The sequence below is a fragment of the Phaseolus vulgaris genome, chromosome 8 (assembly GCF_051622355.1).
Source record: "Phaseolus vulgaris cultivar YP4 chromosome 8, ASM5162235v1, whole genome shotgun sequence".
NCBI lineage: Eukaryota > Viridiplantae > Streptophyta > Magnoliopsida > Fabales > Fabaceae > Phaseolus > Phaseolus vulgaris.
The window spans coordinates 10,026,561-10,052,500 of NC_143505.1; the positions used below are offsets into that span (position 1 = coordinate 10,026,561).

The 25,940-nt window shown below is 31.1% G+C and overlaps 2 protein-coding genes across 22 annotated transcripts in view; one reads left to right on the forward strand and one right to left on the reverse strand.

Moving 5' to 3' along the window:
• The first annotated feature begins 9,971 nt into the window (after positions 1 to 9,971).
• Positions 9,972 to 19,854, forward strand: LOC137823943 (uncharacterized). Of its 20 annotated transcripts, XR_016515015.1 has the most exons (10): positions 9,981 to 10,126; positions 10,213 to 10,291; positions 12,995 to 13,675; positions 13,759 to 13,885; positions 13,988 to 14,269; positions 14,350 to 14,454; positions 14,846 to 14,946; positions 18,417 to 19,082; positions 19,158 to 19,271; positions 19,392 to 19,854. XR_016515015.1 is itself a non-coding variant. In XM_090294284.1 (6 exons), exons 1-5 carry the CDS (start codon positions 13,017 to 13,019, stop codon positions 19,047 to 19,049), a joined length of 1,806 nt encoding a protein of 601 aa, XP_090150410.1. In that variant the 5' UTR covers positions 9,972 to 13,016; the 3' UTR covers positions 19,050 to 19,082; positions 19,392 to 19,854. The 20 variants fall into 20 exon arrangements, 1 of the variants encoding a protein (XP_090150410.1); XR_016515005.1 differs by lacking the exons at positions 14,846 to 14,946; positions 19,158 to 19,271 and having other exon boundaries at positions 9,983 to 10,126; positions 11,128 to 13,675; positions 19,392 to 19,441; positions 19,534 to 19,854; XR_016515006.1 differs by lacking the exons at positions 14,846 to 14,946; positions 19,158 to 19,271 and having other exon boundaries at positions 9,983 to 10,126; positions 11,178 to 13,675; positions 19,392 to 19,441; positions 19,534 to 19,854.
• Positions 19,855 to 23,199: 3,345 nt separating this feature from the next.
• Positions 23,200 to 25,940, reverse strand: part of ATERDJ3A (DNAJ heat shock N-terminal domain-containing protein) — a 3,305-nt gene continuing 564 nt past the window's right edge. Inside the window, exons 2-7 of one of the 2 annotated variants that reach the window (XR_016515086.1) lie at positions 25,742 to 25,797; positions 25,569 to 25,642; positions 24,840 to 25,384; positions 24,149 to 24,487; positions 23,673 to 23,962; positions 23,200 to 23,584 (exon numbers count right to left, since the gene is read on the reverse strand). Coding sequence is in view for 1 of the 2 variants with exons in the window: in XM_068631495.1 (XP_068487596.1) it covers positions 23,291 to 23,584; positions 23,673 to 24,026; positions 24,149 to 24,487; positions 24,840 to 25,384; positions 25,569 to 25,642; positions 25,742 to 25,797 (1,662 nt within the window). In the remaining variant the exon portion in view is untranslated. Of the gene's footprint in view, positions 23,585 to 23,672; positions 24,027 to 24,148; positions 24,488 to 24,839; positions 25,385 to 25,568; positions 25,643 to 25,741; positions 25,798 to 25,940 lie in introns of both variants that reach the window. The other variant, XM_068631495.1, reaches the window with a different exon arrangement.

Consider the following 25,940-nt stretch of genomic DNA (forward strand, 5'->3'; position numbering starts at 1 on the left):
ATTAAACTTAAATTATATATAATAGTTATATAGAGTTTATATAAAGCTTTGGAATTCACAATCTTCAATATTAGATTTTTTTTAGTTCCATGTTGAAAATATTTAGTCGCTAACATGAGAATGTATACTAAAAAACCTCTATTAACTAAAAATTAAATTAAATTATAGTATATAAATATATCCTGATGCACTTACTTATTTGGATGATTATCTTAAAATAGTATTGCACTCGAATACAATTTTGTGCATACTAGGAAATGAATATTCATGGAGGTGGAAAACAAGGAAAGAAAACAAAAAACAAAATATCCTTAGCAACCTTTTATTTTGCATTTCTTCACTTTGTTGTATAGAACAAAAAATTGAAATTGGTAACTGCTGTTTGTGTTTTTCTTTGATTCATCAACAGTGTTCTAGAACAAAAAAGTTGGTAGGGAAGGCAAGTTTTGTGTGGTAGGAGACAGCAAGTGGAAAAGAAAGTTAAAATGATTGCAAAGATTTAAATAAAACATTGGACGAGGAAACCAAAAGCAAAACCGTAACCGGTATTATGGTCCTTGTAAGGGTCAACGGTGGCGAGAACGCGGATTTGCTAACCTGGAACAAAATCTTAAAACAGTGTAATAATACTGATATATACTAAAGTTATAAACATTAAATATAACTTAATACAAAGTATTAATAATATTTAAACCGTTTTACTTTCAATATTAAAGTCAAGATAAACTTTTTAAATATTTTAATTTTATAAAATTTAAATAACTAAAAAAGTATCACGTGTACGTCATGCGAATTTTGTTGGTGGCTTATATTTTCTTTTATGTTTACTGAAACTTTATTTTAGATTAATGATAAGAAACTTCTAGACTAAATAACTTCTTTTATTTTATTACTGTATTACATTTTTAATTTCATTTTACCATTTTACATGTTTTAATTTTGTCTAATTTTGAAAAAATATATAAACATGAATTGAGTGGAGGGAAGCATCAAAGGGAGTAGTTGAGTTGGCAAAGCTCTGTAGTTTTGTCCTTATTTAGAATTTAAATTTAAAGAACAATGTAAGTTTCAATTAAAAAATGAAGAAAAAAAAATATTTGAAAATAGAAAAAGGTGATGATAATCCATTGGATTAGTGAGGTACCTGAATCTAACAAAGGTCACGCAGAGTGTGTGAATCATGTTCGTTGTTTCGTCGTGACTCTCTCACATGATGGCGGTCAGATTCCAAGCAGTGGTGAACAATGACTCGTTACTTTCACTCTCACAAGTATTTTTAATCTTCACCGTCGCCATCACAATCACGAGTGTCGCAAAAGAAACCAAACATCAAGTATTTTTATCGTTATTGGGTAGGATTAATATAATTTTCTCATCAACTCTTTTGTCCCATATAATATAATATTATGTTAATTCAACTCCAGGTGGTGATCTTTTATCCAATTTCCTTACAAGATTACAATGATAAAAATTATATCCTTCCAATATTATTTATATTTATTTTTATTATTATTAATTATAATTATTATATATTATCATAGTTATTATTTATGTTAGAAACAAATTACAATAAGTGGAACTCAAAACCTAAATTAAATAAGCTTTAATCACTGTATCATAGATAGAAGGTTTTTTCTCGTTTTATCTTTTTTATTATACATATTATTAATATTATTATATTCTTAATATTATTTAATTTTTTTAATATTATTAATATTGTTAGTATTATTAATATTATAAATATTATTAAATATTACTAATATTACTAATATTACTAATATTATTATTATTAATAAAAATATTAATATCAATATTATTATTATTACAATTATTAAAAATATTATGTGTGTAATGCTTTATATACGGATACAATTCATATGTAATTATTTTTGTTTTATGACGCCAAAATTAAATGTTGATTAAATTCGTACGTAATCACTTTTGGATCCGTATGTAATGCTCACTTTACATACGAATTTGGATCCGTATGTAATAATCGCTATGTAAATGGACAATTTCTTATAGTGTTTTTTTATAACCACAGCGATTATCAACCATGTGGTATAGTGTACATCTCGAATGAAGTCAATATTTAGGAGTTTATCCACCTCCTCCTTGGCGGCTACACTTCTTTCCTCCTTAACTTACATTTTTTTAAGACATTGGTCTCGCTTCTTTGCAGACAAAGTGTTTGTGAAAAATGACTTCGGGATCGATCCTTAACATGTTAGTGATCTTCTATGCAAACATGTTTTCATTCTTCTTTAGCATCTCAAATATAGTTTCTTTATTGTTGTCTATTCTCGACATTATTTTGTTGTTCCCAATTGGAGATAAGTTGTATCTTCCTCGAGTTCTACTCATATAGCATCGTTCATTTGAAGTTTAAATTGTAGAATAGGAAAAACATAAGAAGTGAGAGTTCAATTGTGTTTTAATAAAATTTTAAAAAAAAATTGTAAGTATCGTATGATATTGCATAGTATGTAGAATATTGGTGATGGATCAAAGATGTTATAATAAGGAATTCTTCAACAAAAATACGTTTTTCAGTTATTTATGCATAGACTCTCCTTCTTATATTAGTGCAAATAATAATAATATGCAATATAAATGACATAAGGAGAAAGAGAAATATATAATATATTTTTATACTGATTTGTCTGACACCACGACGGACTATATCCAACTCTCGATCAACAAATTGAGTTTCACTAAGTAGACTATTGATGTGAAGTACAATGCGAGTATTATATCGAATCATAGTCACTCCTGGCTAACCCGTTGAATATTCTTTGGATTCATAACCATTCCTGGTTAACTCATTTGAGTATTCCTTGGGCACGTAGTCGCTTTTGGCTAATTCCTACAAGTATTTTTTAGGAACATAATCACTCATAGCTAATACCTACGAGCATTCTTTGGGAATGTAGTCACTCTTGATTAATTCTTACGAGTATTTTTTTAGGAACATAATCACTCATAGCAAATACATATGCCATTCTTTGGGAACGTAGCCACTCTTGGCAAACTTTGTTCAAGTATTCTTTGTCACTTACTCACTCATGACTAAAATTGAGTACTCTTTTGGATTATAGTCACTCTTCCATTTAAGAGTATTCTTTAATAAAAAAACACTCATGGTTAATAATCGAGTATTCTTTACCAAACAACCACTTCTAGTTAAGAGAGATAAATTGTCTGAGTAATGATCAACATATCACATGGTAGCTCACCAAAGAGGGATAACATCTTTCAACGTATACAAGGTTTATGCGTTATCTTCTAGTTTTCTAAGTGAACACGAACATTTGTTCTCTGTGAATTTTTTGGGACATAAAATTTGAGCAATGTTTTTGCAATGTGATCTCATGTTTTTTCTTCTTGATGAACAACTTTACGTAAACATTGTTTCTGATCGTTGACCATATAAAGTAGGCATCTCAATATTGATAGCCTTGAACGTGAAGGATGCATTCCATGCAAAAGAGATGTACCCACATGTGTCTAATTTCTTTCCTAGAGTATATCAATCGAGCTTCCTTGGTTGACTGATATCTTCATGACTGCAAAATTTTCAACTTCAATAATGATGTTATAGTATCATCTTGCATTGGGTTTATTAATTTGAAGTCAGATTTGGTGAAGGTAACATTGAGTATCTTCCTTTTAGAGGTCGAGACAACCACAAATATTTCTTTATTGACAAGGTAAACGAGAAGTCTCTTGTGAAGCCTCTAGTGATTATATTCATCACTCTTGGAGTAGCACGTATCGGTTCTGTTCTTCTTTAGGTGGCGGTCTTATCAGTGACTTTTGTGACGATCATCCGGGGGGAGGTTCTTCTTGGTGGTCTTGATCTTACCTTCACTTGGGTTGACAATTCCTCCCCATATGGTCATGCTCTTTGCGAACAAATATGTGCAAGTGACCCCCTTGTATCAATTTTTTAATCTTATCTTTTAGTTATCACCATTCTTTAGTGACATGACCAAAAGTTTTGAAGGTATCAACAATGCGGCCTTGTATATGAAGCAAAGAAGGATAAGTTCTATATTGAGTTCCTCTCCTAGATTCAGGCTCTATAAACATTAAGAAAAATGTAGTATATGAATCAGTGAGTTATCAACTCCCTAAATTTTATGACAGGTTGATGTTGGTTAAAGCATTCCCTTTGATGTTGATGTTTCATGTTGCAGAGTGTTGTTTCCACATGAACTTTTATTTGAAAATCTTGTAATTCTTACATTTGCATTTGGGCTTCTTACACAAATTTTCGGCAAATGATCTCTACCTGAGTATCGTGATCATAAGGTGTAGAGCTACTTTGGGGATTCCCCATTTTCCTAACGGATATTCACTTGTGCAATTGATGTGAGCTGATGGAGTAAACTTCTTGCAAACTGTGTGTTGAACTTAATCATTTGACATGTTGAAGCAATTAATGGAGTAAGTTGGTAACCATGTAAACTAGCTAATAATTGCTCCTTTCAAATTTATGAGGAAAATGTGATAAAAGATGACAATGTTCTCCATATATAGGCTAACCTAAGTAATGTATACATATTTGTGTTCATTTAGGTCAATGGTTTTGTCATGTCAATTTATGGACAAACTCTTCTAAGTATGAGGCAATGTTGTCTCAATGATGTCGTCCACGATGGGGTGTTGGTGCAGCGCTCCAACAATGAGGAAAGTGAGCACCTAAAAAGATGCCACATTTTGATGGCTTTCTACTTTTATAGCCCTAATGATATTGGTAGGTGGTGGAAAAGGTAATAATGACATGAGTGACTTGAGGTTTCTTTCTATGTCATCAAGGGCTCAATGTGTTATTCAGGTTTGTGTGAACATAAGTGTTTTATTTTTCAACTTCATTTACATTGTTGTGTTCTCTTCATGTATAATATTGATTTCTTTAGCATTTAGCCTATTCAATTCAATCAATTCCTTTTGTAACTCGATTAGTAATGTCATTCAATCCACATGGTTACCATGGGTTTCTAGTGACCTTTGTTTTTAGTATATTTATCATATTAATTTCTTGTCGATACCATTTAGTCTTATAAAGTTCAACTTGATCCCATAGTGAATATCAAATGTTCTTACCAAAATTGAGATGGTCCCACAAGACTAAGTCTTCCCTTCCAAATTAATTGAGGTCTTCACAAAACTATTATTTGAAGACGTGTTATTTCTCAAATGTTCATAAAAGGTATGTAAAAAGGACATTTCAGCGCGCTAGTTAGTGAAAGGTGGATAAATATACTAAATATGCAATAAATGAATAATATACTTAAAAATGTTAATTTATTTATAGAGTTTTAATAAACGTTTTACTTGAATTGATTTAGATGATTCAGATTAATCTAATCTAATCATCCTAATACCTACTTAGTACTTGATTATTGATAATATACACAATTTTGTTTATATAACTAATCCAAGATATCGTCACTTTAAGTGACTAACATCTTCTTAATATTGAGTTATACATTAATAAATTTATATTTCTATTTTGATCTCTTAGGTCTATCTTAACTAATGAGTTGATGGTTAAGAAACACATAAATATAATAATTTTGTTTTTAATCTTTAATAATTGTTTTCTCCTTTTGTTTCTCCATAATAATCTTTTAAACTATTTTTTATTTGACAAAACTTAAGTGATGGACTGATGAGTGAGAAGTTAATGGTATCGTTGAGTTAGCACGTGTATTTAAAAAAAATATTTTGTTTGAAAAAAATAAATAATTCAATGTAAATAATGTTATTTCTCCTCATTTAATTTGCATTTCCAAAAAAAAATATCTTTCTTATTTAGTGGTGAAACTAATAAAGATGTTAATAAAATTAATTCTCTAGAGACTTTGTTTCCCTTCAATTAAGGTTTGAATTTTTTTTAACGTTCTCAATGAAGATAAATAATCCTAAGAAAAATCTAACAGTAGTAGGAAGATAAATAATCCTAAGAAAAATCTAACAGTAGTAGGAAGATAATCTAAATGAAGGGAAACAATATTGTTTGTAATATAATATTGTCAATTTCATCTTCTCTAAGCTTTACAATTTAATATGAAAGACTTAAAAGAAATAGGGCAAACTCTAAATGAAGATAAACAATATTATTTACATTATATTAGTCATTTTTTTTCTTAAAAAGTATTTTTTAAATAAATATATATATGTTAAGTGTATTCAATAGTTGACTTAGTCACTTAACAAACAACTCATTATTTAAATATTTTCAATAAATAATAAAGATTAAAACACAAATTAAAAAAATACAAGGGACTAAATAAGAAACAAAATTAAAGATAAAAAAATATGTATAACAATTTATTAAAGACAACCAAAAATTGTGACAACCATATTCAATAATAATAATAATTCATCATTTAACATTTAACATATACAAGTAAATTGTATAGGCAAAAATCAATTTTTTTTTATCAAAACTAAAAACGAAAAAGAAATATTAGCAATCATATAGGCTAAATTCATAAATTATAAGGGATCAAAAAAGTTATTTAAACATGAAGGATTTTTAATAATAAAAAGGCATTGGTCGATTTGCAGAAAAAGTGATTTAATTTATTAAGTTATTAAAATACACCACTTTATTACATTTAATATGCTTTTATGTGTTAGTAAATTTACCTAGATTAAAATTACTTGAAGGTCTATTACAAGAGTAAATATTGATGTATGTCTGAAATCTTTAAATAACAACTATTAACAAATATAGTTAGGATAAAAATTTTATTTACTTCGTTTTGATAAAAAATATAGTGGAAAGAAATAGAGATAAAAAAGATATAAATATATATATTTTTACTGTTTATTTGAAAAAGGAAATAAAAATGAGAGAAGTTTTTTACGAAAAAATCGTTAAAAAATGTTTTTACCTAAAGTTGAATGGAACGAAAAGGAAATGAACTCTCACTTTTGACTTTTTTTTATTTAAAATAAAAAATATTTAATTTTTTGAAATAATAAAAAAATTATGTTAAAAAATCTATTCAATTATTAAAAAATGTTTTTATATAATTCAAATATTTCTTTGGATTATCTAAATAAGCGCAAATAATTTCTTTTTTTTTTCTATCCATAACATACTTTTGTATTTTATTTTTCTCCTATGCTTATCATTCATATATCATTTCTCTCTATTTTTTCTCTATTTCATTTCTCATTCATATAAAATATAACAGTCTTCAATTTTCTTACAACAGATAATTATAAAAATAATTAATAATTGAAACAATACTAATAACTCGATAAAATGTCACATTAGAATAATTTTAAAAGGTAGTGATGTATTATTTCCAATATGTCATATTTTTTTTGGTAAATAGTAAGAAGAACAAATGTTAACTTATTTTATTTTTAATATAATAAAAATTACATATTTAATATAAAAAAATAAATTTGTTAATTTTATTTGAATTCTAATAATTTTAATTGTGTTTTATTTTTAATAATTTTCAGTAATTTATTAAAAATAAAATTAAGGTTAATTTTTCTTTTAATAAACATAAGTAACAATTACTAAAAACTAAACATATATGTTCAATTACACTGTTAATAAAATTTAAATAAAACTAACGAGATTCAAATTCTTATATTAAGTCTGTATTTTTTTTATTATACTAAAAATAACGAAATATATCACTGTTTATTATATTGAATCAATTATTATTTTTTAATTCTTAACTTTGAGTTGATAAAATTAACTTTACTCTCAAATCAATTGATACAAGATGAAACACAGATATGTAATGGCATATCTTAAAAATTTAATATATTAATAATTATTTATGCATTTTTTCGTGAATTATAATATGACACTTAATTTTACTATTTTTTTATGTAGCTTAAGTAATCAAGAAAGGTGATTACACAAGTTTCATAAATTATTGTACATCTTTAATACTTATTTTCTTTTAATTAAATGTCAACTAGGTTTATTCTACTTTTGAAAGTAAAAACTTAACAACATAATATACTATAAATATAATATGTTTATTTACAAAATTAATTTATGATTAAACTATTTTCCACATAAGTGTTTTATTGAAAAAAAATATCTACATAAGACTTTTATCTAAGCCATCTTTTGTAGAATAATCTTCTTGCATTTTTTTTTGTCTTCCATGGAATTCTCTTCTTCAATTCCACTATCTCACTATATCTTCTCTTTTTTCTCTATCAAATATTTTGAAGATATGTTTTGAGGAGTTCTTTCATAAGAATTTTTAAAAGAAAAATATATAAACAATTATTTAAAAGTTAAAAGTTAAAATCCAAACCATAATGAAAAACTCATTATTTATTTTTTTCTTGCTGTAAAAAAAACTTCCACTTCCTTCTCCTTCACTTCATCTTTTGTCACCATTTCTGTATTGATTTAGGAGTTTGGTTCCTTATTTTTCTCTATTATTATCTATCTATAAAATCTGAATATCTGTATTACATCCCTTAATTCAGATTTGAACAAAATACAAATGATTTTCATTCTTCAAATATTTACATATTTGTTTTAATATCTCAATATCACAGTGCAATGATTGATCTACGCTTTGATGGTTCAAGATTGTATTTTTATTCATCATGCTATCTCGAAACACTTCAAAATTAAAGTATAATAATGTATCACTACAAGTTATTTACAATAAATCTATAATAAAATTTAAACTTTAATGGCTATATAATGAAAATATAAATTTAGGTTACATTCCCATTCTCCATTGTAAAAATTATGGAATTTACCAACATTTGATGTAATTGGATAATCATATATTATATATATATATATATAATTTTATTTTTTTTATAAAAAGTTTAATGTTAGGTGTACCGACCAGTTATCGGGCGTCGTTGACCACTGGTAATATTGGTGCCACGTAAGCAGGGTCCCACGAGCAGCGTGGGTCAGTATCTCACGAAGCACGTGCGCCAAGGAGCCAAAGAGTGGTCAGTCGCCAAGATGTATCGACGTGCCACTAGACAATGTGGAGAAGTGGACACCGGGACCCGAGTAATAGAATTGGGCCACAAGAGGTGGATCTCAGACCACACACCAGTTATGAGAAAGGGAGAAGCCTAGGTCACGAGAGTCCATGTGTGTAGAGTGAATGACGCGTTTAGGGCGTAACACAAGTATAGAGCCACTGGAAAGATATGACCTGTGAGGGTTGCATTCCAAAGATGAGTTGCATGCATGACACGTGAACAGCTAGGGCACTCCCAAAGGCGGGTGACCCTAGAGATCAGGTGCACGAGGAGGCACCCAGGTGGTCACCCTGTCAGAGGTTGCACTCCAGTTAGGGAACCCACGTGCTAGGTTATCTTAAAAGTAGGGTAACAACAGTGTTGGACCCACCCCATTAGAAAGTCCCATATTGAGTAAAGAGGAAACCCTGATTTCAGTCTATAAAAAGGAAAGCAACAAACTTAGCAAGGTACGCTATTCATTTGTGCTGCTTAACACACACAGTGACAGTTATACCGTTTTGGTGTTTCCTAGCCCTAAGATTGACTTGAGCGTCGGAGTGCAAACGGTCTCTAGGGTGTCCCTTGTCTTTGTGTTTTTAGGCATAAAGCACGTCAGAAGCGCAGAAGACGTATTTGGTCAACCGACATCACTATGTTAGTTGAGTTGACATCTCAACTATACTGAGACCTAAGTAACAACAATAATTTACTATATATTGTACATTTTAACTACAGTATAATTTATATATTTAGAAGTATTTTTTTATTATAAGTGATATTTATTTTTTGTAATCCAATATTGAAATTCGGTAATTAGTTTTCCTTCAGATTTATTTGTTATAAATATTTTTGAAATTCTGCAAGAACTTCCTTAAAATTTCTGGAACATTTTCTCACAAATTTATTTATCGCGTTCTATTTTTTAAACGATTTGACAAAAAAATATGTAAATAATTCCTTCAAAATTTCGTACAAGTTCATTTTATAGTTTTAATTACCTATAAAGATCTACAGAATAATCTGTAGCAATTTTATGGTTTTTCAAATTTTCTTTTAAAACTCTCGCATTACCTGCGAATTTTCCTTGAAACTCGTTTGAGTGACCTCGAGCTTTGTATCACGATTTAGGGTTTGGATCATGCTAAACACTTAGTATTGTATTATATATTTTTTTCCACTGTTTGTGTTTATCGCATAATTTCACCATTATTTCAGTTACCTACTATGACTCTGAGCTTTGGACCATAATCTCCACCGCTGTATCCGCCGTTTTAACGTTATCCGGCCGCCTCAGGTACCTCGAATGGTGCCCTCACCCCTAACACTGTGATTTAGCGTTTTATTCAAACTTCATTTTGTGCATTTTTCACTTGAACCACGTGAATCTTCTTTGTTTTATGCATTCTATTCGTCTATGCATTTTTAAATTTTTCAGATTACACATGCGAAGCTATTGGAATACTCAGATTCTCGTTTAGTAATTAGTTTAATTTAAGTAACTACCGAAAGGAGAACCAACGTTTATTACCACCTGGCTTGAATGTATGGCTGTCTTTCGGTGCTAATTAGGACTGTTTTAGGTTTCTATATGGTATCTTGTTGATAAATTCCTGTTTTTCTTTCTAATGATCCTCATGTGTTTTGAAAACCTCGTGTGTTTTTCTCTTAGCAGAATGATTGTGTCCTGTAGAAAAATAGTTTTCAAATTACTTTGATTTAATTTTTGCAGTCGATGATTCTTATTTGCGTTTGATATTTTTTGAGTTTCCTTGTTTGATGCCAGAGTAATACTGTATTCATTTGTCTGAATAGTTTTGTGTGAGGTCCATTTGTGAAGCACAAAAATTAAAGAGTAATGTGCAAGTTCATGCTTCTACACCAGCAGCAGCAGCTGGTTATCCAACAATTAAAACTCAAAATATAGTTTCAGTTATTTTCAACTGGCAGTACAAGTTCAACCAAGACAGGAACAAAAATAAGCTGAAGTGAAAAAACATAAACTATTTTTTTTGCGATGCTAGTTATAATCTTATAGGCAATTTACAATTGGGTTAAAAAAGGGTGAGGTGCAGTTTTTGTATTGATAGAGATTTTATATTCATTGGGTTGTTGTATCTGTGTGGCAATTAGCTAGCTTTATGACGTGTGAAAGATCCTTGACGAGTTCAATTCTTGGGCAGTATTAAAAATCATTTGCAAGGGCATTAACTGTCAACTGACGTTACAATCCTTCAAGATGATGATTGAGATACAGGCGGCCTAAGAAGGAGGACAAATAATTGTAGTAGTACAGGTTGATTCTGTGCACTAATCTAGACCCAAGAATCAGGATGAATAATTCTCTCTAAAATTGCTGTAGCTACAAAAGGAAAGAAAATATAAGAAGATCCTAAATCTAGTTGTACAAATCAGAATTGTGTGGTTTTAATTGATTTCCACTATCATTGACAGTTTATTATTCTTGTTGACAGACATGATCTATTTCCCAATTGTAGGATATTTCATCCAGGGCCATCTCTAGGCCATGTACATGTGTCTCCAAAGAATTCAGTCCACTTTGTGAGCTTCCAATAAATTTCTATTCAAATAAAGATGAGGGAATGGGTTAAAAATATAATATTTATTATTTGAGAAAAAATGTTTGCACGAATGTCTTATCAGATAAACTTTTAAGCAAGGTGGTGGGGAATTGCAGTTTTATTATATAACTCTAATGACAGCGTAAATGTCACAGCATAACTGTAGCCCTTAATACTTTGTTTATGCTTTTTATTTTATTCTTAGTTTTACACGAAATAGATGATGACTAGTGAATTAAGAGCACATGCATTGGGCATGTCCAAGATGATCCCTATTCTGAGCTAGGATCATTCTCCAGTTACTCCCTCCCTGGATATCTAAACAGTCCCCATTGGTATGAAGAGACGGGTAGATTCATCAGCAATGGCTGCTGTGACTCAAAGTCAGATTACGACAGCTGAGCTCAGGAATAAAGAAGAGTTTAGTTTAGTGCTTGGTTAGATAAAATTACTGTGAGTATCCATTTGGATCATCTATATTCAGGAATAGAAGAAATCAAAGCTTATTAATGGCTCAATCCAACCAGAATAACTACGATGATTCCTCCACCAATAATGGTGGTCCCCATCCTGACAATAAAACTGCAACCCACAGCCTATTCTACTCGCATCTCTAAGTTGGAATTCCCTTGGTTTGATGGTAAGAATATGAAAGAATGGTTGTATAAGTGCACCCAGTTCTTTTCTATGAATATGACACAACGGAAACTTCCAAGGTTCGTTTTGCCCTCTATTTACCTTAATGGGATTGCCCTACGGTGGCTTCTCAACTATATGCATTACAAATTTGATGTCTATCCTTCTTGGTCTCAATACATTGTTGATGTAGCTTAACGATTTGGTGAAGTTTATGATGGCCCACTCACTGCTCTAATTCAAGTGAAACACACAGCAAGATACTGGAATATGTGGATGATTTCGAGCTAGGCTTAACTTAGGTAACCTTTCTTCCTGAGTGCTCTCTGAGCATGTTCTTGGCTGGACTAGAACATGAAACCCATATGACGGTCAGGATGTTCAACCACTACACTATTGTTCATGCATCTCGCCTTGCGAAATTGCATGAAGCTGCCAAAGCTTCAATCAATGAGCATGGTGGCCTCAACCATGCGAATTTAAACATGGGGATGGTACATAATACAAGTGCAGTTTAAGTTTTTATATTAACCATAGCCTAAGAAATATGTTGATAATGAACCTACACATTTGGAGACCAATGCAAAATAGTACCAAAATTTGTCAAAATAAAGATTTTTGAGGTTTATTGACTAACCATTAATGGAGTTTTATAAAAGTGTCTTCTTGAATGGAATTGGGTCATGTCATATATAATTGATGGTTAAGTTTTTTCATTGTTTGATTTATATCACTTATCTTGCTTTTTAATTTCTAACATTTGAAAAAAACTTATCTTTCAGTAATTTTAGAGTTGAGCTGAAAATGGAAGAGCCTACACATCGAACATGGATGTATACTAGGCTTCTTCCTAGACAAAAGGGTTATACAACTGAATTTTTAGAAGGCGTCAAAAAGTTTATTGATTTTGCTTGTCGACAACCAAAGTATTTGAATGAAGGTGTAATAAGGTGTCCATGTAAGTTATGTAAAAATGAAAAGGACTTAGTCCCGGACAAAGTAAATGTTCACATTCTTGAGAAAGGGTTTGCACCAAAATATTGGTATTGGACTTTCCAAGGAGAGAAAGTTCCTCATATTAAAGATGATGCTGAAGTGAATTCTGTGTGTAAAAGTACACCTGAGTTGTCTGTTGCTTTAACAATGTTAAACATGTCACGAACTTGCTTCAATGATCAACCTCATCTCATGCAAACTCAATCTCAGCCTCAATCTATTCTATCTCGTACTCCACCTCAATCTCAATCTTATTCCACCCAACAAACTCAACCTCCAATCCAATCCCAATCTCATACCACTCAACCTACACAACCTCAACCTCAAAATCAATACGAACACGTCCCTACTCAAGTCCTCCGTATGGAAGAATATCCAAAGGTCAAGAAAGCCCTAATTTCTTCATCATGTGAAGTTAGTGGAGGCAAAAATGGAAACAAAATCATGATACTCCCAGAAGGGGATGGGTGAGTCCTTTTTTTCCTAGCATATGATGTGATTTTTTATTATTTGATTTTTAATCATTCATAATTTTTGTTCTTTTACATAGGTTTGATCAACATAAGCTGGTAGTAGGGACAATTGCTTCAATCATTCGTACTAACTTGGAGGAGGCAAAACCATCATGGAAACAATTATCTACAAGTCAAAGGGATTCGTGGTTTAATATATTTGAAGTAATCAAATTTCAAAATTTGATTAAAAGTATTCAATTTTTGCATCATTTTAATTATGTGTCTAATCTTATAATTTTTTCATTTTTGTCAAAACCAATATAGTCAAAGTTCACATGGCCACCTCAATATAAGGACATGGTGCGACGCAACTTGGAGAAGAGGGGTTCAGCTAAAATGACTCAATTAATGCAAGATGTTCGAAAAAATTTAAATCAAAAGCCAACTTGGATGGAAAATGGTGTCTGGGCACAATTGAAGGCACATTGGGGGTCCTCAAATTTTAAACAAAAGTCTGAAATAAATAAAAGAAATCGTGAGTCTATGGATGGTGCATCTCTTCACACTGGAGGATCCATTCCTCATCGTTTGCATTGGAAGAGAATGGTATTATTAATTGACCTTATATTTTATTTTGTAGGTTTCAAAATTAATGATATTTAGTTTTGTTTTATCATTTATTACAGAAAGAGGCAAAAGGGACAGATCCATCACTGTCCGAGTTTTATTTTCGTACTCACCGAAGGAAAAAAGATCAAAGTTGGGTGGGTCCCCATGCTGAATCTGCTTATGTAAGTTTGATACTAATGAATGATTTGAGACATATATTTCTTTGTTTATTTGATTGTAATATGAAGTTATGTAATGCAAAAATTGCCTAATATCAATGTGATACTTTAGAGATAATGTATGAGAAAAATATTCATATATATATAGATAGATAGATAAGTGGCTTACAACAAAAGCTTAAGGAAAGAGAAAGAAAAAAGCCCCCTATGATACTAGGTTATAAATAGATACAACATTGAACAACTATAAATGGAATTGTCAAGGATTTTGTCAAAAATGCTTGCATGTTGATCATTGCAGCCGCCAAACCTAGTGCAAATTCCCTTAGACAAGAACTTTTTTTAACAAAATGACTGTAAATTTTTAAGCATTTTGTCCTCTCATGAAACATAGGGTTGGAAGAAATGTGAAGAGTTGCTAGAATATCACAATACATCCTCATTTGTTTCACAAAATCACAATTCTTGGAGAAATTGTTTTATCCAAGTTCACAAGTAAGTGATTTCATTGCCCTATATTCCCCTTCAACACTTAATCGAACAACTACATTTTTGTTTCTTGTTTTTCCAAGAAATAATATTCCCTCCAATGAAAACACAATATCTAGTAGTGGGAACATTTCAGTGATCAATGTGAAGAACCTACATAAACTGACCAACCACACCAATTGCAAAAGATAGGTCAAGCCTAAGATGAATAAGTTTTCCTACAAGTCTATTCTATCTCTCTAGATCTTAGAAGGACTAACTTTGTTTTGCTATTAATTTCTAATTTGGATCCATGGGGTTATTTGCCGGTCTACAATCCATCATTCATGTTTCTTTGAAGACATCTACTACATATTTTCTTTGAGAATTCACAATACCTTCTTTTGATTGAGCTACTTCAATGCCTAGGACATATTTGAGATACCCAAGATCTTTGGTTTGAAAGCGTTTGCCCAAATGTTGCTTTAGCTAAACAATTTTGGTAGCATCATTTCATGTAATAACTATATCATTAGCATACACAATTAGATAAACATATTTTCCATGAGATGTATGGCGATAAAAGATTGAATGATCTATCTCACTGCGTTTTAGCCCAAAAATTTAAACAATACGGCTAAACTTTCCAAACTAAGCACATGGAGACTACTTGAGACTATTTTAGTCTACAATCTAACCCAAACTCTTCCTAAGCAACAAAACCAGGAGGTTACTCCATGTAGATGTCATGTTTCAAATCACCATGAAGGAAAACATTCTTAATATTCCGTTGATGAAAAGGCTAATGGCGAAGAGTTGCCATAGCAAAGAAGAGACAAATAGTAGTCATTTTGGCTATAGGAGAAAAAGTATTATTGTAATCCATATCATATATCTAAGTATATCCTTTGACCGCCAACTAAGCTTTAAGGTGTCAACCTTACCATTTGACCCAACTTTAATGACGTACACCCATCTAACCAATAGTCTTCTGCTTGGGTGGTAAAGGAACTAAGTCTCGTATATTTAAGAGTTTGACTTTCATTAATCATAGCTTGTTTCCATCTAGGATTATCAAGTGTTTCAATTACATTTTTTTTGTAATGGTAATAGAAGACATGGAGGAAATAAATGAGAAATAGAAAAGGGGTAACATATGAATGATAGTTTAGAAAATTGTAAATAGGATGAGAATTACATGTAGAGTCAGTACTTTCTCCAAGAGCAATGTACCAACTAGAATTTTCATTATAAAAAAGAAGTGATAATGGTAAAGGACTTGATGAACAAGACCCACCATGTAATATTGAATCAATCACTTGTGATTTGTCTTGTTTGTAGTTTGTCTAGACTTGGAGACAAGTCGTGTACAAAATACACGCAACTAAATACATGAGGAGTAGATGTTCATTTGGAAACATTAGAATAAGGATGATCGTTCATTAAATAAAGCCAAATACATCTAAAATATTCATCGATGAAGGTACAAAATATTGAAACCCAAAAGATGTAACACGAATTTGTCCCTAAATGTTAGAGTGAATGATAGAAAAAAACCGATTTACATCTTGATTCATTTTGCTTAGGAAAAGAGGGTTTGATATGTTTTCCAACTTGACACGACTTACTTCAAGACTTGAATGTTTACTAAGTTCAAGAACAATTTCTTTTAATTTTGACAAGTGTGGAATACCCAAGCAATCATGCAAAAGTTTAGGGGAAAGGGAGGCTAGTCAAGACTCAAATGATTTGGTTCCAAAATAGTACAATCCTCTACTTCTAATCATATGATTAGAACCTTGACAAGCACTTTAATCAATTCTCCATAGATTTTGACTCAAATACTTAGTTTCATGCTGGAGATGTCCAGTCTTCAATGTGAGAGGGTATATTGGAGAGTCCAAAATCGATTGGAGATATGGCTAAATTATAATGTATGGGTGCAAACTTTTCCTAATAAACCGATTTTGTAGGTTGAGTTAGACTCAAAGTCCATTTTCTAAGATTTTCGTTTAACTATTTTGTATTTGGAAATATTTGTTGTCTTGTTAGGAAAGTCATGCATAGAGTAACACTTGTCTTGAGTATGAGCTATTCTTTTACAATAAGAGCATTGAGAATGTTCTTCGTCATCATGTCCTCTATTGCCACGACCTCCCCTTCCACAAGTAGACCACCATGGCATAAGCTTTAGCGGACTTGTGAGGAATTCTACTTTTAAAAGTTGGAACACGGAGGGGACATAGTTGTTAAGTTCTCCATACTGGTTATGATTTGATCCCAAATATGAACAAAATCTAGATTCATTGGACGAAAACCATGATCATATAACTTGCCCAACTTCTGTTGGAGGTCTTCCATGAGTAAGCTTCTAAGAATAAATTTAGTCCTTAGTAGCTATTTACCTTCAACAGTTTAAGATTGCCATGATGAAGTACATGGAAGTCTAGCTTCTTCCATTGTTCAACGCTTGATTATATTTCACTGTCGTATTTTCCAAGTAAAGTTTTACCATTAAGTTTTTTGAAGTAATTGTTGGAGACCCAGAAAATGAGTAGGTAGGTCCAACAAATAGACTTTCCATAGATCTAGCAAAAACAAAAAAAATAACTTAGAAAAAGGAGAAGTTGCCTAGGGGGTCAAGAGAAAATATACGTGAACAGTGTCAGAAAGGTAAGGTGAGGGTGGAACCATGACATAAGAAGCTGACAAAACTGATGGAGGTGGCACAATGTTGTTCTAGTGACAGAAAGGCAGTGTGTGGGCTGCATGCGCCTGACTAAGCCGCATAGAGAAGCAGCGCATGGGGGAGAACCAACTTGCATGATCGATCTGGTTGGGCATTGCTTGGAAAGATGCTTCATATCCAGTGGTTGTTGAAAAAAAACGATGACAAACGGTGCCCAAAGACTTTTAGTGGCAATAGAAAACGCTCCCTCCCTAGACAAGACAGGCAAAGCAGGAAAGACCACTTTGATAGATAGCAACTTAAAAGATAGTGTATGAGAATAAGAGTTTGATAGAAATCTAAGGATTCAGATTCATGTATAATTAAGGATCAATGACTTACAATAGAAGATTAAGGAGAGAGAAAGAAAAACCCTAAGATACTAGGTTATAGACATTTGGTTAGAAAATAATATAACCTATTCTAACATTGGTAATTCTTCTGTGTTGTTTAGAAATTAAGCAATTGTCAGAATAAGGTGCACCAATAAAAATATTAATGATAATAAATTGAATATTATTAAAATAGCATTCATTAAAATAGTATTATTACATAAATAAGGTGCTTCCATAGTTTAACCGTCTTGCCAGGAAAATTAATATTGGGACCATCCAAGATGGCTCCATATGAATGTGCACCGCTGGGTGTGTTAACTGTTAGCCCTTTTTATCAATTTATCTTGTTTGTGAATATACCTATATTATTATTTTACTAATTGATCTGAAATGATGGTATTTTTACTCATGCTAATATGTTTCTTATGATGTAGGATAAATTTGTAAAGAAGAAGTTTGAGTTGTCTTCTATGGCTTCAAAAGTTATTTCGGGGGAGGATGTTGCTGATTCTCAACCATCTAAAGATCACATGCCATCTGACTTCGATGTTTGGGTCGATTCAGTTGGAAAGAAAAAAGGGAGGATCTTTGGGCTTGGATCCATAGGCAAAACATTATTTACATCCTCAAGTCCACCAATGAATCTTTCCGCCAATTCAGAGGAGGTTGATATTTTAAGAAATCGAATTCAAGAATTAAATGAATCTCTACAAAGACGAGAGCAGGAGAAGCTAAATATGAGACAGGAGTTGACTCAAACCAAAAACCAAGGATCCGTAAGCAAAACATTATTAACATCCCCTAGTCAACCAGTGAAGGTTTCTGCATATTCAGAGGAGATTGATGAATTAAGAAATCAGATTAAGGCATTAAATGAATCTTTACGTAGACAAGAACAAGAGAAACTAGAAATGAAACAGGAGTTAATTCAGACCAAAAAACAAGTATTGGCTTTAATGCTGCACTTAGGATTTGTTGGTTCTTCAACAGGTCCATCTTCATCACCTCAACACAGCAGTGTAAATGAGGACAGTGGCAGTGACACTGTTAGTGATCATATCCAATAGGTTATATTTGATATCTGGCTACATTCTCTTAAGGTGTGTTGCCTTATCATACTTTATTTTATTGGTATAATTTGTTTATTTATTATGAAAGAAATGGTTCGGCAACAGGTCCACTATCTTCATCACCTCAACACGGCAGTATAAATGAGGACAGTGGTAGTGACACCGTTAGTTACCATATCCAATAGGGTTATATTTGATATCTTGCTACATTCTCTTTAGGTGTGTTGCCATATCATACTTTGTTTTATTGGGATAATTTATTTATTTATTTTGAAAGAAATGTTGCCTTATCTAGTTTGTTTGCAATTTCTTGAGTTTTTTTCTTTTATTATAATGCAGGTCATGGTCTACTCAGAACCATAGTCTACTTCCGCTTGTTGCTGGACAATGTAAAAACGTTTACTTTTCCCCTACTTCTTTCTTTTATCTTTGTTCATTGACGTGAGCACTTTTTCAGACTCTCATTAGATTCATTCTTTAGTATGACAGTAGACCTTGGGCTGAATGACGAGATAGGATCTCAAGTGGATTTTTTTGTCGCCGAAATTGAGTATTCGAATTGGATCATTTCTCTTTGTGCAGAGGACTCCTGCTTTTGCTACCAAATTCTCATTCCTAATTCAACAATTTTCTCTTTTCTCTCTTTTGTTACTTTCTCTTCAACACATTGTCTCCTTTTGATGGTGCCTTTTAGATTACTCTTTAACTTATCATATGCGGATACAAATGTGAATTTGGCCTTTCCAAGCCTGTATCTCGTTCAATATTGGGAAATGATACTCAAACTTTTATTTGTTTTGTATGTTGATAAGATGCTCAATGGAAAGAAGTTTCTGTATATTTTGACTAAAAGTTTAAGATATGCTATGAAAGCTTTTTGTCTGTGTATGCTTTAGGTGATTTGGGAGGGAGAGATTGAAAAAGGATATTGGCTATTTTCATTGTTTCGAAGAGAATTAAGAAGGATTTGTAATGAAAATCCGCTGTCCCACAAACATTTCCTTCTACATTAATAGTGATTTCAGGTGGACAACAAAATATTTTCATAATATTTTTCATTCATTTTCCTCTATTTTCTTGCACAACCGAACAAAGGAATGAAAATAAATCATCTTATAATGTTTCCTTTATAATTTTATCCATCCCAACAATGCAAAATTTCAAAATCATGGTCACTTCAATTAAAATCATTTATATTTTCTTTAATTCTTCTATGTTTTATTCCATCCAAAATGTAAAGATATTTTTAGTTTAAAAAAAAGGTCGGTTATACAAAGATCAAACAAGAATGTGTGAATATTATGGGCCTTTGTTATTACTCAAGATGAATAGTCAAGTTGGTCTTCAAAAGGACTCTTTCTTCCTACACCTCCATACCTTCTTCTGCCACCCCCATACTAAATGTAAAAATACCGTTTTCTCCTTTTTTGTGCCACCTCCATACATAATCCGGAAGCTGTTTTTGAATCCGGAAGTGTTCTTGAGATTTATAAAATCCGGAACTCTTTTTTGCATTTGAAATAAGCCTATGGATTATGTAATCCGAATATATTATGGATTACATAATCCAGAAGTCAATCTCATATTTAGAAAAGACTTCCGGATTATGTAATCCGGAAGCTAATCACTCTTCTGAAAAAAAGACTTCTGGATTACATAATCTGTAAGCTAATTTTATGTATAGAAAAGACTTCCGGATTATGTAATCCAGAAGCTAATCACAAAAGGCTTCTGGATTACATAATCCAGAAGCTAATTCTGGATCTAGAAAAAGACTTTCGGATTATGTAATCCAGAATATTAATAAAAGATATTTTTTGAATATAAAAAATATATGGAAGTGGTACAAGAAGATATGGAGGTGCAGGAAGAAGCAGCCCTTCAAAAGTATTAGTCATTATTTGTTTCTTCAGAAAAGTTCATTCTTTTAGTATCCATTTGGTTGGGAACTATTTGAATGCTACAATTAAAAAATACATTTTAAATTATATAACCTGAAAATATATTATATATTGTAAAATCTAAAATTTAAAAATGTATTTCATATTGTATAACCTGAAACTATAGTGATATTATGGAGATATTTTTATAAAGAAAATACAGATACTAATGTTATAAGATTTTACATTTTTAAAGGCTCAAATAATGGGTTTGCCTGGTAGTTAACAAGGGAAAATTGGTGTTCAAGATTGAGTATTTAATCAAGATATGGAATGTTAATATAAGATTGTCTTAAATATAATTTGAAACATTGTTGAAATAGATTTGGTATGTTAATATAATAATGGAGGTTCATTATTTCTATACTTGTACATAAAGAATATATTATAAGTTTTATGCTTAATGCTTAATCGTTATTATATATTAAATTATATAGAGAAGTGATCCCATTATTCAAAGAATAACTTTAAAAAATACTTCTCAATGAAAATAATTTAAATTTATTCTTTTAAAAACTTCATCTTTTTTATTTATTTATTTATATTATATTATATATTATATATATATATATATGCATTGTTAATATTAAAATATAACGTTAAATGAAATTTTTAAAAGTTAGATGATTCTTTAAGTTATCATGCAATTTCAGACCTAATTATCTACGTGTATTCATATTATGTGAAATACCTCCTTTTTATTATCGTTTAATAATTACTTTCTCACAATATTTTTTTTTATGGTGAGAAAAAAAATCACCCTTTATTTATTTTTTAAAATGCAAACTGGCGTAATATTCAATTTCTATTTTTTTATGATTATAAGTATTTTAATAGATTTATCAATTACTTTGATATTTTCTTTATAAATACGTGTTAGTAAATATGAGTATAAAGACTTAAAATATAGATAAATAATTATGAATATTAATATATTTTTAAAAACTGTTAAATTTCTTCGTAAATGTATTTTGTAAAAAAAATGTTAAAAACGTTAATGTTGTTTTCACACAAAACAAATTTTGTTATGAAAAAAAGAAAAAAAAAAAAAAAGGTTCCATGAATTTTTTCTTAAATTTAAGGTATTAATCATATTTTTTCAAAATTATATTCAAATTTACAGATTTTATTTATGAAAGAACTATTTTTTTTTCAATTTAAAATAAATGTTTAGGAATGATAAAGGATAGCATTTTTAATTCTGTCTAGAAATATAAATTAGAAATGAAACACTATTTAATTATTCATTTTTAAAATTCGTTATCCTCTCTAAACTTTTATCATCTAAAACTCTTTATTTTTTTTAATTTTTATTATTTCTTATCACTTTTTCAATGATGCTAAAATAACATTTATTTCCAAGTAAAGACTTTGTCATCAATTCACAATTTAAATATTATTTTATTTAATTAATAAATTATATTTCTGATAATAAGATATATTTTTGTGATTAATAAAAAATATAAAACAATTCTTAGATAGTATGCTTGATGTATAATTATACATGTATGTTATTAATTATTATATATTTAATTGAATAGTTACTTTATTTAATATTTTGTTGTGTTTAATAATTTTATTATGATCATATCATACGAAGTGTAGGGAGCTTACAACAAAATAGAAAAAAATGTGGATAAAACACATTAAGAAAAAATTGCATATTTAAATTATGTAAGTTTCTTACAAAAAAAACGTTGATATAAAAGCAATAGGAAAACGATTTTGAAAAATATAAAATAAATAAATTCAATGAAATAGGTAACGAATAACCAAAAGTTATAAAAAAAATCATAAAATTGCCTATTAAAATAATAATAATAATAAAGAAAATGATTAAAAATTACTTTTATGTACACTTGGAATGAGTACAAAATTAATTTAAATTTATACTTTTATTAATAATCGAGGAATAAATAGCTTCAAATAATATTTAATAATATAATAAAAAAAATGCTAGCAATGTTAACTGCCCTTTTAAAGATATTTTTTACTATTGATAATTAAAATAATTGTACATTTTGATTTGAAGAAAATGTGTTAAAAGTATATTAGATAATGTACTGATGTTATTTTATTTTGTGTCCGAAAGGTAAAAAGAGAATAGAAAAAGTATGAAAAGAAATTATTAGGGTCCAGGAAAGAATGATTGTGAGTGAAAATTCTTTCCATGGTTTGAAAGGTGCCAATTGCAGGAACAAAGCATGGAACAATAATATCCTATTTACTGTTATTACTAAACTCTTCACTATGTACACGAGCATGCAGCCAAAACATTGAAAAACCCAGTTTCATGGCCTAATGCTCTAGTACAGGTTTCCAACGCGTTTCTGTGAAGGATATATCTCCACTCAGAACGGAGCCAATGAAACTTTCTACTTCCTCCATTGTCATTTCACCCCTAAATACACTGAACTTTCCTCTACGAGGTTTGTAAGCAATCAACAACTTATTTGATGATTTATAACCTGTTTTCTCAAATGCATTTAGAAATGACTGTTGCTTTGCAGCATCTAAAAGGGCATAAGAAATGGAGTCCCTAGAGCTGCTGCTTCCACCATTTGGTCGTCTTGACAAAGATTTTTGGGAGACCTGAAAATTTGCACAGTGCTTCTTTTCAGAAAGGAAAAAACTACATAACCCCATTAAACTAGTAAGTGAATGAAAAATGTATTCTTACCAAAGAGAGGATTGATTCTAGCTTTTCTCTGGCTTTGGAAGATCTGAAGGCACCAATTATGCAGACAGGAGCTCTCGCACCACAGAGAGCCTCAAAGTTTGATTGAGAAAGCAATGGTATGCGTCCGTCGTCTGGATCAGTTTGTGCCTTCTTGGCCTGACCTGATGCTTGCTTTTTACTTGATTCTTCAAAATTATCAAGTATTTTACTAAGACCGAGAATTGCCGATTTTAAATCTTTTACAGAAATCCCAGTTTTCAGAACACGTTTTTCTCCATTAGGTAGCCAACCTACAATCGATGGAAGTGCATCAACTCCTAGATTTTTTACTCTTGGATCAGAAACATCATGCACCTACAAATCATTCAATATATACGTTAAATCTTAACATTCAAAGTATATATGACTTCTCCCAATAGGTAAAGAAGGAAATAAACAGAGTAAAATAATGTGCTTCACGTCCAGCATTGACACACCTCTGCATCACTGAGAGTAATGCGTTTGTGATACAAGCCACTAAGAACACGCCAAATTACTGGAGTGTCCTTCTTAGTGGAGAGAAGCAGCACCCTAGGCAACTTTGCCGTAGTGCCGAATTGGTCAAGACTATTCAAGTTGGTTCGCTTGGAAAACCTTGGCAAGTGTTCTTGAATGAAAGCCTTCAAATTCTTAGCAGCCAAGTGTCCACTGTACTCCACCAAAGAACCAATTCCATTCTCCTTGTATGAAAAAACAAAAATTCTAGGAGCTTTGTGTGGATATATGCCAAGCTCTTTACAGAATGAGACTTCCTTATCACAGTTAATGCTTCCAGCCTGTCACACAAAAGAGAGAGATAAGCCATGCTAACTCCAAAAAATCAATAAAATAGAATCATGGCTAAACGTGATTTTAGACCTCCAAAAGTTTTTCGTGTTAATTTGAATCAGCATCATCATCACTGATTACGTGACGTACACTTAGATATGTCATCTGAAAATTATTGTCGACTTAAAATGTGCATATAGGCGTGTCATGCTAACACTGTGAGGTGATTCCAATCATTTTCAAAAGTTCTAAAATTAATGAGGAACAAAACTGACGAATATTTCTTAAACTGAAACCAAACATATTCATGTTTGCAAGTACCAAAAACATATCTAAGCCAATTAAAAGTTAAGTGAGAACCTTCACAGCTCCCTGTAATGAACTGGCAACCTCCTCTATAGTGGATTCAAAGTATTGGACATGCTTCGATGCACTCGTAGGTCTATAAGACAACAAAATCCAAGTCATCCCTGCATTTTCTATCTCTTTCTTGTAGATATGTGAATTTATTGATGTAAGACGTTGGGGAGAAACTGAGGACGCCCGTTCAGTATTAGCTGAACTGCCAAAACCACCAAACATACTCCCACCACCTCCACCACCAAACATATTCCCACCACCTCCACCACCAAAAATACTGCCAAAAATATTATCCAAGCCAATCCCAAAAGAATTTGAACCACCCGAGCCGCCAGAGGAAAAGGAGAATGACTTAGATCCTCCCTGCCAGTCACCCCCTGTAAAATAAGTATATCCACCCCTACCTCCAGGATGGCCACCTTGAAATCCAGGATGGCCGCCACCTTGAAATCCAGGATGGCCACCTTGAAATCCAGGATTGTCATTTAAATCTCCATACATGTCATATTTCTTTCTCTTCTCTTCATCGGATAAAATTTCATACGCTGTTAAAAGAAGGAAAGACGCACATGAGAATCCTCAAACAAGGTAAATGTAGAAAGCAAGCACAAAAACAGCTTGTCATTACTTATATATTGATTATAGTATCAACTCTTTGTTCCAGTAAATATGAGCTCGTGTGTGTGCATGTCAACCGAGTAAATGTGTGAAAGGAGCAAAATTCTATACCATTATTGATCTGAGAAAACTTCTCTTGCGCACTCTTGGCTTTGTTCTTGTCAGGGTGATACTGGAGAGATAGCCTGAAAAACAAAATAAGAGCCGTGTCAATATGTAAAATCAGTTATAAGACCAAATCGAAATGATGAAATGTAACAAACAAGAGCATCAAATATACATACTTGTGGAAAGCCTTCTGAATTTCCCGCTGACTTGCATTTTTATCAACCCCAAGAACCTGAAAAATTGAAGCGGGTACTATCAGGTCATGCTCTCAAAATTAAACAAATACATAAAAGAAAATCATCTTTTCTTTCTCCATCTCGATTTTTTATCAATGAAAACTTGAAACATATAACACAAAACTCGTTTTTCTCATTC